Here is a 16,432-nt window from a genome sequence, read left to right as displayed (position 1 = left end):
ATTTACTACAATTTGATTCAAATCCATTTTTGAACAAGAAAAGAAGTGTCAAAAAAAATACGACTTATGTTTGTATTATTGAAAACATGGACACAAGATTACTAATCTCTACAAAAAGTGTCAATATTTTTATTAATTGAATAGTGTGACCACATCATCAAGTGCTTTGAAGGAAAATAAAGATTTTCTATTACAATATATACCATGTAATCTCTCTTTGATATATATTTTATTTGTTTATTTAAATTTTAAAAAAATTTATTTTTAATTAATAATCCATATAAAATTTATTTATAGTCGATTCTTATTTTCTAAAGGTATTATTTATAAAACCATTATATGAAAAGTAACATTAAAAAATCGTATTAGTCAAATTATATTTAATATTATTAAGCTTCTATCAATCTTGATTGTATTTTTAGCATTTGCTATTAAGATACCTATCATTTTAGGACATTTTTAGTATGAAAGATATAATCTTCATACTGATTAGATATCTTATATAATAGATTATTTTTTAAAACCATACTTATTATTATTAAAATTATTAGAAAATTCCATGCTCTTTATTTATCTACATTTATAAAACTTCATTTTATTGATGGCAAAAAATTCATAAAAACAACAAAAAAAATATATTTTTATTTATTTATTTATTTATTTATTTGTTTATACAACTCTAGTATTTGAAGTGATGAATAGTCCAACAATCTTTGTAAATAAATATTTAAAATCTTAAGATGTATTTAAAAAGAAGAATGAAGATACTTTACAAAAATAGTATTTATATGATTGTACTTTTGATCTTTAAAATGACTCACAACTATCTTTTGTTCTAATTTATAACCTATTATACAATGAACATATGTAAAATAAGACTGGTCTATTTCAAGTATCTAAGACCCTTCTAATCTATAGCAACATAAAATCTCATCACAAAATAGGACAAAATGGGCCAGAACAAAACTAAACAGAATTCAACAGAATAGGACACAAAAGAAAAAATTGAGCAATTAGAATTAGAAGAGAACAAAACAAAATAGGAAGATAAAAACCCAAATTTTATTAAGAGAATGTGTTCAAAGCCATATCTAATGAGATGTCCCAAAAGTCCCTAGCCAGTCTTACTTATATTTTGTTCTACCACCCTCGACTTTCTAGAATGTTCTTAGATGATAGATCCTACTTAGATAACCATCTTAAATTCCATCTAAAAAGTTCTATAGTAGGCTCTACCTAGATAACCATCCTAAGCTATTTCTAGAAGGTTCCACGATGGATTCCTCTTAAATAGTTGCCCTAAGATCTTTCTAGAATGTTCCACGATAGATCCTACTTAATCCACTAATCTAACTCCAATTCTAGAAACTTCCATAACTTTTCAAACATGGTTCCAACTATCTATTTTTATATGTCAATAATATAATTATCTTATCTTTATCATTTTACAATTAATTCTCCTCCACTAATATGAAACATCATCGTTTTGCTCTTAATGATATCTCCAAATTGTCTCTTAGCAATGGATGAAATACTATGTAGGTTCCCACGTTGCATTGTAGATGGAATAATCTTTCTAAAGCACTTTTTATTGAGGTTATAGATGTCTATTGCCACGTCAAAGGTAGCGATGCTCTAAAATGCTGTCTACTTCATATTCTTGCTAGTTTGTAAGTATAATTGGTGGTAGTGGTAGTTGGTATTGATTCGAAAAGTACTTTGGCTCAATATGAAATTCTTTTATTTATAAAATATGGAAGATTGAATGGACCCAAATAAGTAGTAGAAGCTTGAGAAGGTATGCGACATCAAACATTGCTGCAAAAATGTAAAAAGATCCAAGCTATTGAGGTGCTAATTTATGGTTTTAGATTGATGTAACAAGTGGCAAGTTGGCATTGAAAAATAATAGCTAATTATCTTCTCAAAAGATCTTGAATTATTGGTAGTTATCCGCATACTATTTTGTCAATTTTGTGTAATATAAAGATAATGTCTTGTCTCTTGTAAGGCCGTTGTAAGCCATTGTATAAATTCCTCCATTGTCAGGTTGTTGGTGTTGATGGGATGATAGAAAGTTGCTGACATAAGTAGATATTGATCAATGTTAAGAGAAAAATGGCAAATAATCGGTACTTGCTTAAATACTATCATTGTAAGCAAAATCCAAAGGCATCAAATATTCATCTTAGTTATTATAAAGAACTATCACAAATGCTTCCAACATATCTTCCAAGGTCCAATTTGCACACTCTATTTGTCCATTTGTTTGGAGATGGAAGGCTCTAGATATAACAAGTCATGTACTTAGTAGCTTAAATAAGACTTGCGAAAAACTTCCTGTGAAGCATGGATCCCTATTTAAAATAATGATATAAAATAATCTATAGTAATAAAAATTAATATTAAAAAAGATCTTTGGAAGTTTTGGAACATCAATATCCAAGCACACTACGACTGAGTAAAGTTAGTTTGAGAGTCGATCCACAAAGACGGCAACCGCAATGAGATTATGAGGCATCTGTTGTAGACACATTTTGAGATCCATAATCATCTACTTCTAACATGCTGTAGGTAGTAAAATTGATTGCAATAGTCTAAAAGACGTTGCATTGTATGCTTTATTATGTTAATATGATTTGTAAGAGTATACAAAAGCTTGAACATCATAATCCAAATCTATCCAAAATTATGTCTTGAAGATCCATTTTAGAGGCTTCTCTGGCTTTAGATGTCTAGATATTGGAATGTCATATTCCTCTTGAAGTATGCATGTCTAAAATATAATATTATTGGATATATAAATTTGCTTCTTGAAATAGAGCAAGCCATAACTAAGTTTATAAATTTGATATTATATATCACCTACCTTCAATTGATCACTAATCATCTTAAAATAAGCATCTCAATATGTAACTTCTTTGTATTCTCCATATTTAGTTAGGTTTGAAATGACACTATTGGTGGTAGCGACTTCTGCCTTGTTTCTTAATTTGGCCTTCAAGTTTGGTCTCCACAATAAGTTTTTTGGTACAACATATTGTTGCTATTGCTTGTACTCATATTAGATATCAAAAAACTGTATCTATTCTTTTCAATGATGATATCATGATTTCATATTTTTTAGATGCAAATCGTGTAGCAAAGATCAATGGTTAGTCTAAATAACTACTAGTTTCTCCAATAGATAATATTACCACATCTTTGTAGTATGTAGAATTGATAATTATTGTCAATCATGTGCAGAGTAATTGTACTTTGAACTTTTGAGCTTGTAGGATGCATATGCTATAGGTTGAAGGCTCCTACCAAAGTCTTATTGAAGAATTATTCCAATAGCAAAGTCGAAAGCATCAATGTCAAGTGTGTAGGGAAGGTTAAGATCATATGATTAGAATATTAAAGCTATAATAAGTGCTTCCTTCAACTTATTAAAGGTACTTTGCTACTCTGGTTTCTATTTGAATGAGGCACCTTTCTCCAATAGGTTTGCCAATGAGGCAGCAATGTGTGCAAATCACTAAACAAAACGATGATAATATCAAGTAAGGCCTAAAAATGAGTAAACTTCAAAAGCATCTTTGGAGATTTGTTAATTCTCTACTACTTTCATCTTATCTTGCTCCATGTGCATGCCTTTGGAAGACACCACATGCCCTTAAAAGGTGACTTTTGACTTGCAAAGTTCACATTTTGATTGCTTATAATAAAAGCAATTATCTTATAATCAACACAACACTTTTTGTAGGTGTTGTTCTTACTCTTCAAAGATTTTACTATATATAAGGATATCATCAATGAAAACAACTACATATTTGTTCAAAAGATTCTAAAATAATCTATTCATGTGACTCATGAAAGAGGCTCAAGTATTAATGAGACCAAATAATAAAACTAACCATTTGAAATATCCATAGTATATACAAAATGCCAACTTTACTATATCCTTTCTTACAATAGGTATTTACCAATAGCTCCTTCAAAGATTCAATTTGCTAAAGATGGTCAGATCTCAAAGTTGGTCAAGAAGATCATCCACATGTGAAAGTGGATATGCATTCTTAATAATTTGCTTATTGAGGCCTTGATAATTGATTCAAAGCCAAAATCTATCATCCTTCTTGGATACAAAGAATAGAGGTGCTCCCCATGGTGGTGTATTTTTTCAAATGACACCTTTTTCTAAGAGTTCATCTAATGTCTTCCATAGCTCTTTAAGTTCATTTGGTACTAAGCAATAAATTGATTGACTTACTAGTTTGGCTCTAAACAATAGTTCTATTTGAAAGAAGGTATCTCGATTAAAAAGAATGCCACTAGATAGGTCGATTAGGAAGACATTTTGATATTCCTATATGAGTTGATTTGCCTATTCTATTCCTTTGGCTATCTTTCCTACTATTGATGCAAGATTTGAAACCACGATATATACCAATTTTTTTTGTATTTTTTTTCTTTATAAAGGTTGTTCCTATGAGTAAGTCTTTAGTTGCACATTATTTTTTTTCTTTACTCGATGTGAAAGTATAAAGAGTCACCTTGCATTGACCATCTTTGAAGGAGGTTGTCCTTGCTATCAAATCAACTTACTTATTTTCTATCTTTAGCCATGGTATACCAAAGACAACATCATATCTTAACTTTATTACCTTGAACCTCTCTCCTAAAACATAGGTGTTAGTCAATCTCAAGATTTATTCTTCATATGTCTCATTCAATATGTTCTATTGGTTATCTGCAAGTTTTTTTTTTTTTTTTTTTTTTTTTTTTTTTTTTTTTTTTTTTTTTTCTTTGATTATCTTAGTTTTAATCCCAAGTTGGTCAATAATTTTAGACGAGATGTAATTTTTTATAGAGCCACAATCCACAAGTACTTGACATAGTTGTTCCCTCAATAGTCTCGTTAGATGCATCAATCAACTCTTTTCATTGTTGTCTGAGGCCATGCCATTTGTTTCTAAGAGACAATAGTTATTCCAAGTATTAATCCTCTACGCCTTTACTATGAAGTTTCATTTCCCTGTTCTATCTCATTATTGACTTTGTGAGTTTTGATACTATAAACTTGCCTTATTTTGTTGATTCTTAAATTTTGACATTCTAAACAGCCTTTGATATAAATGCCTAATTCTTGACAATAGAAATACAATCCCTTTTGCATCAATATTTTTCGTCTTTATGGTGTTAATGATCTTTATAGGGCATCAATTTCCATTTACATTGGTTGTTATGCCATTGTATTAGATAGCGACATAGGACTTCGTGCTATAGGTCATGCTCTACAATTTCTAAAATCTATAGTATAGACCCTCTTTGCAATCCTAATTGCTTCTTCAAATATTTGTGGATCTTAGATTTAAAACCTCATAGAATTCGATTCATCATTTTTGTCTTTGAAACATTGTCAATTTGGAGACATAGGGACGTAAATCAAGAGACATAATCTTGCATCAATCTAGATTGTGTAAGATTTGCCAACTGATTGCATGCTATCTTTTTTACATTGATGGGCCAAAATTGATTCCTAAACTTAGTCTCAAATTCCTTCTAATTACAAAATCCACCTTGAACTTCATAGTTTTGAACTTGATGTTGCCACCAAATGACTACTGCATCTCTCAAATTCTTAGCTGCATATATAATTCTTTCAGTGGTATTTGCTCCATATAGTTGGAGGTATTATCACATGTTAAAGAACCATTGACATATATCTTCTTGCCTTAAAGTCCTAGAGTATGTACGAAGCTTATTAAATTTTAGCCTAAGACATGTTAATTCTTTTATTCTAGAGGCTTCTATTTGCTCTTGTAAAGTAGCTATTTGGCCTAAGAAGTGCTATATTTGAGCTTTCATCAAGGATTTCTCTGTCATATCTAATATGTTGTAATTTTTTGTTGGACTTTACTTTTGTAATGTCTTTTCATCTTTTGGTTGACTTTCTAAGAATAGCTCATAGTAGCTTCAACAAAGTACCTAGTGTAACTACAACAACTAACCTTGAACTAGATGATGACTATCGACACACTACCTAAAAACAATCTACCACTTACTCTAATACCAATGAAATAGGACTGATCTATCTCAAGTATTCAAGACCCTTCTAATCCATACGAACATAAAATCTCATCACAAAGTAGGACAAAATGGGCTAGAATAAAATTGAATAGAATTGAATAAAATAAGACATAAAAGATAAAATTAAGCAACTAGAATTAAAACAAAACAAAAAAAAGAGAAGAAGATACAAACTCAAATTCTATTAAGAGAAAGGATCTAAAGCCATACCTAATCACATGCTCCAAAAGGCCATGACTAGTTCTATTTATATTTTGTACTATCACCTCAGACTTTTTAGAATATTTTTAGATGATGGGCTCCACTTAAATAACCGCCTTAAATTCCGTCTAGAAGGTTCTATGGTAGATACTATCTAGATAACCATCCTAGGCCATTTCTAGAAGATTCTATAGTAGATTCTATCTAAATTACTACCTTAAGCTCTTTTTAGAATGTTCTATGATAGCTCCTATATAATCTACTAACTTAGCTTTAGTTCTAGAAACTTCTATAACTTTTTAAACATGATTCCAACTATCTATTCCTATGTGTCAACAATATAATTATCTTATCTTTACCATGTTATAATATGATATTGAATAAGTATATTTATTGAAATTTAATAAAAAAATTGATATTTTAAATCCTATGTTGATATATTTATATTTTTTTTGAAAAAAATAAAATATATTTTTATAAATGTACATCAATTATTATATTTTTAATAATACATATATATATATATATATATATATTATTTATAATAAATATATGAATTTTTTGATCAGCTAGATTAAACTAAGATTTACATCAAAATATGTTTTTGTGGAGCTTATAATCTAATAGGCATCATAACAAGATATATATGAAAGAGTCTTTTTTATAAAAGATATGGAAACTTTAGATACAATATCTTGTCTTTTGATCTTTTGGATACGCCAATCATTTTCCAACATTTAATGAATGATTTATTTTATGATTTTTTTGATGATTTTGTTATAAATTATTTAAATAACATCTCAATTTATTCTAAGACTTTTGAAGAACATAAAGAATATATTTATATTTTCTTACAAAAATTAAAAGATAATAGTTTATATACAAAATTAGAGGAATGAATATTTCATAAGCTTTAAGTAGAATTTTTTGGCTATATTATATAAAATAAATGATTAATAATAGATCCAAATAAAATTAAGACTATTAGCAATTAAAAAACTTCAAAATTGGTATGTGATATCTTATGATTTTTAAATTTATAAAATTATATAGAAAATTTATTAATAATTATTCTCAAATAGCTACTCCAATTACATGGCTGACATGCAAGGATAAGCTCAAATTAAAACTAGATGTCATAGATATATATATAGGTATTCTAGTAAATACTTATATAATTAGGTAGAAATAAGTAAAAGTAGTTAAAAGTAAGTTAATTTCATAATACCTTCTAAAAAAGCTTCTTAAAAGCTTTATAGATGCTGCTTTGACTTTAAATGTGTTTGTAGTTGATTGATAGGTTAGAAACTTGGTCAACAAATTAACCATGTATTAATAGTTTGTGAGACAAGCTAATTATGTGGCGCACATATAAAAAACTTGCCTTGCAAGTTAAGATACTTATCTTACAAATTCAACATGTTTAGGAGGTCCTATAGGATATCACCACATAGCTCTTAGTTAAGAGTATATATGGAGGCACGAGTGAAGCCTTCTTCATTCTTATCAATGCCTTTTTAGTCCTTAGTCTTATTTCAAGACTTTCTAGTCTTCTTGTTTTTGGCAATAGTCATTCTAGTTTAATATTATATCATCTTTGAATGACTTTTTAGTTTCTTTCAGTGACACAAGAAAGTATTGAGGATTTTCTTTCTTTGAGATTTATATCCTTGACACTAGAAACTGAAAAAGCATTTGAGTACTTAAAGAAAATATGCACCACAATTTGTATTTTGATTTATTCAAATCTTTTCAACCTATTGTTTTATAGAAATGAATATTTCAAATTTTACATTAAAAGAAAACTTATTAAAACATAGAAGAAAAAAAAATACATTGAATTGCATTCAAGTCCAGTGAAGCATGTCTCTATTTTATTTTGACTTCAACATTGCATATAAATTTAAGAAGCAACAATGATTATTAATTTTTTTTCAAGGTAATTATATCTTATGCCAAAAAGTAAAGAGATATTAGAACTACCTATAGAAAACAATCTTTGAAGCTTCATAAATTTTATATTTGAGCAATTAGTATATTAATTCTAAAAAATATATTTTTTTTTAATCAAGTTTTTGTAACCTTGATTATAGACCTTTTTAAATTTTTTTCATATTAAATATTACTTTAGTAAGATCTACAATGATTTAAATAAATATAAATTTGAAGATAATTTCATCTATTTTAATACCTACATATCTTAGAAGGACCATTGCACCTTTGTGTTCTCTAAATGTGTCATGAATTTTCAACCTCAAGATATTTTGGATTCAACTCGATATTAGAACTCATTGCTATATATTTTTGGTAGCCTCAAATATATAAAAAAAAAAATTAAACTCTCTTGCAACACATGTTCTAGATCAAAAAATCTTTAACATTACTATTTGGATTTCTTTAACCATTATTAGTTCTAAAGCAACTATGGTCTTTTATCTCTATAAACTTCATTACAAACCTCTTGCTATTAAATTTCTTTGAAACTACATTAGTAATTATTCACTAATTTATAAAGATGGTATATTTTACTTTTCTTATAGAAAGGCTATTTTAAATAATTAAATAACCAAAATTTTCATTAATAATATCTATTAATATAATAGATTATTAAATAATATTAGATTGGATTAAAGGCCACAATTTGTATCTAAGTTTTAGAAGTTATTTTTTAAAATATTTCAAAAGATATTAAATATTTTTTTAGTATTTCATCTATACATTGATAGCCAAATACAACAAGTCAATTAAACTATGAATAGGATAATTGGACATCTTACTTATTTGTTGCAAAGTTTGTCTATAATAATATAATTTATGCATCTATTTAATAAACTCCATTTCGTTCTAATATTAATTATTATCTAAAATTATATATTTTATTTTTGATAGATTCAAAAATATGGCATCAAATTATTTTATAAGCTAAACAGATGATATCTCATTTCTTTTAAAGCTTCAATTGAAAGAAGCCAAATTTTACTCCTGAGACTTTGTTGACATATAGAAGAAGAAATAACTTTGATTTTGAGTTTGAAACAAAGTATGGTTGTTGTGGTATAATATAAAGACTATTCAACCATTTGAAAAGTTTAACTATAAAAAATTATGATTAATTTCTATTCAAGAGCAAATAATTATGTTACTTAGCATTGGAACTACTAACAACTATAAAAGTACATCATGTTTTCAACACCTCTCTTTTAGAACCTTACAAAAATTAAAACTTATTAAGAAGAACTTAATTGCTATTACCTAATATTGAAGTGGATAACTATAAAGAATTTGAAATAGAAGAAGTACTTGATTCAAAGCTAAGAGAATGACAACTAGAGTATTTTGTATATAAGCAATGTTACATCCTTAGTAAGCACACATAAGAGCCAATTTCAAATTTAGTGAATGCATTGCAAAAGCTATAAGAATTTCATTGATAATATTTTTTTGGATCTATATTGAAAATATGTGTTAGCTAATACTTCCACCTTGCATACTTAAATATGATATATTTTAGACTTTGTAACATTTTTGTAAAAAAAAAGAAGTAGTTTTAAAAAAATAATTTAAAAATTTAATTCTTAAATAAACTAATAAATCTTAAAGTATTATTATAATATATCTTTTATTTAGCTTGTGTAGTTAGATATGAATAGTCAAAAAGACAATACTATACCATTCTACCAATATTCTATTTAGACTTAGTACGAATATTTCACATTTTATTTAGATTTAGTAAAAAAAAATCAAAGTTTGATATTAAGTCTTCAAATTTGTATACTTATTTTGATATTTGTATATATATTTATATTATATATATATATATATATATATATATATATATATATATATATATATATATATATTTTATTAAATTCTATTAAAAAATCTAATAAATATTCTATGAAACATAAAGCTTAAATTTTATTGATTTACAAAACTATAAAATTTTGATTTTATTTTTAAAATATAATATTAATAATATATATATATATATATATATATATATACATAAATTTATTTAAAAATAACATCATGTAATATTTATCTTTATATATATATATATATATATATATATATATATATATATATTTTATATAAATAATACAACATTGCTTAAAATTTGTAACAATCTTATTTGCCTTTAGGTTGTAATGGTAAAAAATGCATTAGTAGATGATAGAATTGGCAAAGTTCCTTATTAACACATTTAGGTAGTCATATGCCGCCTTATAACCAATATGGAATATTTTACAAAGACACAATGGCACCAAATTAATACCAATTTCATTAGAACCAATGACTCTTTTATTTTTCATACAAAACAATATACAATCATAGATATAATCAAAAAGATCATAGAACTTAGTGAAACTATTGGCATTTAAGGCACTACTATACAAATGATTAATCACTCAATTCAAAAAAAGACCTTGAAGTCCCTCCAATGGCTTTTTATATATCTAAGATTCTTAGATATGTAAGTACTGCTTAATATTATACTTTTGCTACAGTGCCACTAATAGTTATCATAATAGCTTCAAATAATCACAAATATTTACATAAGTAGAAAGAAAGATAGAGAGAAGAATTTTTTATATCTATGATTTAAGTGTATTAAAATAAAAATATTAAAAAAATAATTATATTGAATTTTATATATATAATAAATTAATAAAAATTAAAGTTTTTTTTTTTTTTTTTTTTTTTTTTTTTTTTTTTTTGTATTGGATTCTAAAAGACTTGAATAATTTTAAATTACTTCACGTACGTGCTCAAGTCATTAATGGGCATTACAATATGCTTTTAAAATTATATCATAATAAAAAAATGAAGTATAATATTTATTTGATATATATAATATATTTATATAGTAATTCTATAGAATTATTTATATATATATATATATATATATATATATATGATTTTTTTTAAAAAAAATAATACAACCTTTATAAAAAGAAAGTAAAAATTTTTAAACGACTTTTTTTATTTATTTAGAGAATGTAAATTAAATCTTATTTATTCAAAATTAAAGTTTTATATCGATTGTGATGATTTATTTAATACAAAACAATATTAAACACAAGACAAACTTTTTGTTAGTAATGAAATATACAAAAAATTGAATAAAGAATAATGTGAAGAATTCTTAATATTTTAACAAAAATTAAAAATAAAATAAAATACATATACATATACATCTATATTATGTTTAAGATTGAATTAAAAGTTACAAAAAAGAAGTTTAAAAAAAAATTACTAACAAGTTTACTTCAATAATGTATATCAAAGAATATTAAATTAAATAAAACTTTTACTTAGTGTTCTTAAGAAACCATAGCAAAGCATTTTGTTGTTAAAAAACAGTATTATATATATATATATATATATATATATATATATATATATATATATATATGTAAATTTTATTTTTGAAATTTGAAGGAGTTGGTGCTTCAATGAATAAAATATTATGAATGTAACATATATATATATATATATATATATACATAAGTATATATATTGCACTAGTTTTTTTTTTTTTTTTTTTTTTTTTTATATTAAAATTGATTTATTAAAATAAGCTTCAAGTATAAAGAAAAAGTCTTATATATTTTAGAATTTTATTCTTGCTCAGCATTTGATGTTTAGTTTACAATATGCCTTACAAATAGTATTTTACTTTTACGTTAGTTAGGTTGTAAAAAATGAAGTATTTAATTCTTCTACAAGAATACATGCTGCTTATAGTTCTCTGTTTAAATTTTAAATTCCTTTTTAAAAGAAGACAACATACCTGTCATATTTCTGAAAATAGCTTTTGACTACTTTAAAAATGGATAGGAATGACCGTAATTTATTAGAGGGTTGCAAGTAGTTGCTAGAATAGCCTGGTTCAAATCTACAATGTAAATTTTAAACCTTAATAAAAAAATAGCACACAGACATCCTCGCTGTTTCAAAGGCAAATAAATCAAACTAAAACAACAAATCTCAAGAAATAAACTAGTTTAGGCATGCCTTAAATTTAGTTATTCAACAAAAACGGTGGAAGAAGAAGACATGGTTGACGACGTCATCACGCTGGTCAGTTCTACCGCCACCAGTTCAGCCTCCTTCGCTACGGTCCAAATTTACCAGACCAGCATATGCCAAGGAAAAGCTTGAATCTTCTTCCGGGCAGCCGCTGACTCGGCTGCCCGAATCGTTCTCCCATGTCGTTTTTTGTTTTGGGCAGAGGCCACGGAATAAGGGTGAGAACCCGCGCTTTCTCTGGGCATGGGGAGCCTAATATGGGGAACCCAGTTGTGGGTGTTCTACCGATAGTCAATGAGAAAAGGCTTTGGTGGCGGCCTCGATAAAAGGGAGAGGCTCTGTCTCGCTTGGCCAGACATCCGATCGTTTGGCTTGCTGTAGCGCATCCGCCATTCCAGGGAGCAGCAGAATGATGCTAGCTAGATTTTGATCAGACTGTGCAGAAAATTGCCCTCGCGGGTGTCGGATTTGTTCGCCGCTTGACAAGCAGAGCTGGGTATCGGTCACCGACGTTCGACATGGTGGTTCAGGTGATCTGTTCGTGAATGCCGGATGGGGCAAGGAGGTTGGCTGGAAGGCCAATCTGAATAATGGGTGTCTTCACGAGAGTAAACTTCGGGCTGCTGCTGCTGTGAGCGTGATCTGATGTGGTCTTGGTTGTGATGACGGGGTAGAGAGCGTGGTTTTTGCAGGATGTCTGGTCACGCGGTTGCTCGCTGGGAGGTGTTGTTGTTAAAAAGGGGACAAGAGGATAGGGTTTTCCGTTTCAGCAGATTAATGGGGCTTAGGCAGGGATTTCTGGTGGTAGAATCGACGCTTTGAGTAGATTGCGAGATGTGGCTGAAGTTGATTGCTTTTTGTTGCTGTATGGAAAGCGGTCTAGCGGAGTGAGTAGCTGAGTTTCCAGTGAGAGTTGCTTGTCGTCCGAGATGTGGACTGAAACTCGCTCTTGCGAATCGTGACCTTTCTGGAGTAAGTGCTGTGTGGTTAGAGCCATGGGCATTGGGATGGGGCTGGTATGAAACAAGTCCGGTGCGGAGTGTTTTGATGTAGAGAACGTTGTTGAGTTCGACGAGGCCATTGGTATGTTGGAGGCGGTTTGCCTTCCGATTTTGAACCTGCAAAGAAGTGTCCATACCACAATAGATGAACTAAGAGCTGTGAAACAATGCTTCAGCAATGACTGAAATTGAGAACTTTTAAGCTTCTGATGACTGGGGCCACTTAGAAATGTACACGCTTGCGATTGAGTTACTAAGATATAGTCGGTGGATTGCGAAAACAAGTGATCCAGATTACATCTGTTGCTGGTGGATGGCGCTGCCGCTGACTACACGTGCGCGAACAGCTTCAAGTTTAAGCTCGTTCCCCTAGGATTAGAATTTAGCACAATCACAACCTAAATGAGTTTGATATTGGGAGACTGAATGGATTAGGATCCGCATTACTTCAGTAAACTGTCGCGAATGATGCATTGCACAAGACAGTTGGGAAATCTGTCGATGTCTGTGTGCGTGACTGCATACTTCGACTAGATTCCGTAGGATTTGTATTGAGATTGAGGCTCATGGCTCGCAGATTTGTGAGATTCTCTTCTGATCGAATTATATATTTTGAAGTGGAGTAACGAATTCCAGTAAGCATCTTTGAGAGGAGATCGAGCAGACTAGTGCCAAGATGGCAGCCGGGGCAGCCGTCACTCAATCCGAAGATAGCGGTCATGACAAGCCGAATGCACAAATCCAGTTGGAGAAGCCGGTTGACACAAGTCCTCTCTACACGATGCAAGCGTTCTTCGATGGCAAGATGAAAGTAGAGGACTTTGCGAGATCGGAGCAAGAGCGGCCCAGTGTCCCGCATTATGTTTTTGATGACACGCTGCCTGTCATTGACATCGCTGCCATCAAAGAAAGATCCAGCGAAGAACGGGAGGCCAATGTGGCCAAGATGCTGATGGCGGCGAGGTCGTGGGGATTTTTCAGGATTATTAATCACGACGTTCCTGTGGAATTGGTATTAAACAATGCTCTGGAGCCTTCTTCGTCATCGAAGACCATGATTGTCAAGAGACCACGTGGATTGTCTGATGTTTTAGAAGTTAGTTGATAATAACAATTTCATTTTCAATCTGATGGAAGCCTCACTTTCTGGAGGCGAACCTCACAGGTGAAGCAAGTGGAGGCAAATGGCAAGCAGTTCTTTGCGTTGCCGATGGAGAGGAAACTTTCAGTGCGAGCGCCAGACTTCGTGTTTGGGTACACGGGCGGCTCTCCGATCAAGTGGAAATCAAAATGGTGGCTCGAAGGTCTCATGATCAAGGTGCGCAGAGGTTACAGTCTCATCGAAAGCGTTAAGAATCGCGATATGTTCAGTATCTTAGCTGGTACTCATGTTATTTGGTAGACCGTTTTCAGGCTTTGTCATGACTACAGTGAACCCAGTGATGTACAGGCTGGTAGGGTGAGTTCTGGATTGCCTTTTTAACTGCACAAAAACTACAGGTGACGGACGAGGCGTTGGATGATATGGTGAACCAGGTGTATCCACATGAGAAAGAATTCGCTGCACAGTTCAAGTGAGTTATATCATTAAACTAGTTTGTATAATAGTTGGAGCGAAACACATTTCCACTACTTTCTTCCATTTTTTATCTCATTTGGTACTCGATTCCGAATGGAACTGAAACTTCGAAAAACGCTCTGAAACCTGTAACGCGATTCGACACCTGGTTTTGAAACAGGTTTCATTGTTCTGAAAATGTTTTTGAGATGATCTGGAAATGCACGTCTCGGAATATTGATTCAGATCTGTTCAGATAACAATGCATGTTTTTGCGGAAGTTCAGCTATCAGATGTTCCAATCGGTCGTTGAAAACATGGATTGAACAATAATGCAGGAAGGATCTGAAGTCGTTCTTCGGCCCGATGCATGAGCTGTCGCGTTTCATAGTCGAGGAATTGACCGAGGGACTTGGCCTTGAACGAGATACTTACACCCGTCTAGAGACCCCGAACTCTAATTGCACTGGACGCATGAACCACTACCCGGTCTGCTCCGATCCAGACTCCGTGCTGGGGATTCCTGGCCACGCAGACACGCAAATGCTGGCAATTTTGTATCAGGATGATGTTGGTGGGCTACAAGTGCTCAAGGACGGTGAGTGGGTGGGAATCCGGCCCGACGATAACAGCTTCATCGTTAATATTGGAGATACCTTCCAGGTAACTTTACGAAGCTTGGTTTTGCACTGGTTTCTGATACCTAAGATGCTGTAGCAATTATGATATCTCTGCAGTTCACCAGTAATCCATCTTTTGAATGAGTGCTTTGCTTTCAGGCGATCACAAATGGGATTCTTCACAGCGCATCACATCGAGCTGTGGTGAATTCAAAGAAAGACCGATACTCTACTGTGTACTTCTACGGCATTGACAACTCCATCACTCTTACAGTGCCGCCAGGGCTCATCACCGAAGATCGTCCTCTTAAGTACCGTCCCTTTACAATCATGGAACACAGGAAATACATTGTGGACAACGAAGTCCCATTGGATGCGGTTCGGCACTTGCAGATCAACCCCGAAGCATGATGCTCGAAAGCTCTCCGGTCGCAGGGTCGTAAAAGCGCCTAGTCAAGTAGGCGCCACTGGAATCAGCTCATGATTACAGGATGTCGTGCCGCCTTGTCGCTCACTCAGTCTTCTTTCAATCCTTGTAGTCGACATCCACAGATTCATGAACCTCGCAAAACTCACATGGAGGACTCCTGAAGGTCAATGGCAATGCAGAGTTCACCTGGCTGACTCCTGCCTATTGGAATGATACTATTCACTGGAGAAATCGGTCATCTCGCCATGAATCCAGGAGGTCAACCGGCGTTGTTTCCTATGCCGATGTTCGTACTGCATCACTGTCGGTGCCTCCAGGTCCAGTTTCTTGCAATATGGGTTTTAATGTCGGTAAGCTGAGCATGCCTAAGGTCATCGCTGTATACTTGTGATCTCTTCCTGACCAAGTAGAATCCTAGCGATGAATCAGTTGAAGTGTACTAAAACAATTTGTACCTTTTCCTTTGTGTCCACAAGATTGAACACGTATTTCACCGTATTTGTTGATGTGTTCA

At 31.1% G+C, this 16,432-nt stretch overlaps 1 protein-coding gene across 2 annotated transcripts; it reads left to right on the top strand.

Moving 5' to 3' along the window:
- Positions 1-12,630: 12,630 nt before the first annotated feature.
- Positions 12,631-16,432, top strand: LOC112278531 (fe(II)/2-oxoglutarate-dependent dioxygenase 1). Of its 2 annotated transcripts, XM_024512155.3 has the most exons (6): positions 12,631-12,839; positions 13,888-14,322; positions 14,476-14,628; positions 14,811-14,884; positions 15,207-15,531; positions 15,648-16,432. In XM_024512155.3, the coding sequence occupies exons 2-6, from the start codon at positions 13,987-13,989 to the stop codon at positions 15,897-15,899; spliced, it is 1,140 nt and encodes a 379-aa protein (XP_024367923.1). In that variant the 5' UTR covers positions 12,631-12,839; positions 13,888-13,986; the 3' UTR covers positions 15,900-16,432. The 2 variants fall into 2 exon arrangements, with proteins under 2 accessions (XP_024367923.1, XP_090103760.1); XM_090247634.1 differs by having other exon boundaries at positions 12,731-14,322.

This window comes from Physcomitrium patens, chromosome 25 (assembly GCF_059467195.1).
Source record: "Physcomitrium patens ecotype Gransden chromosome 25, ASM5946719v1, whole genome shotgun sequence".
In the NCBI taxonomy this organism is placed as follows: domain Eukaryota; kingdom Viridiplantae; phylum Streptophyta; class Bryopsida; order Funariales; family Funariaceae; genus Physcomitrium; species Physcomitrium patens.
Note: the sequence above shows the minus strand (reverse complement) of the source record. Positions and strands in the feature narration are given on the sequence as shown.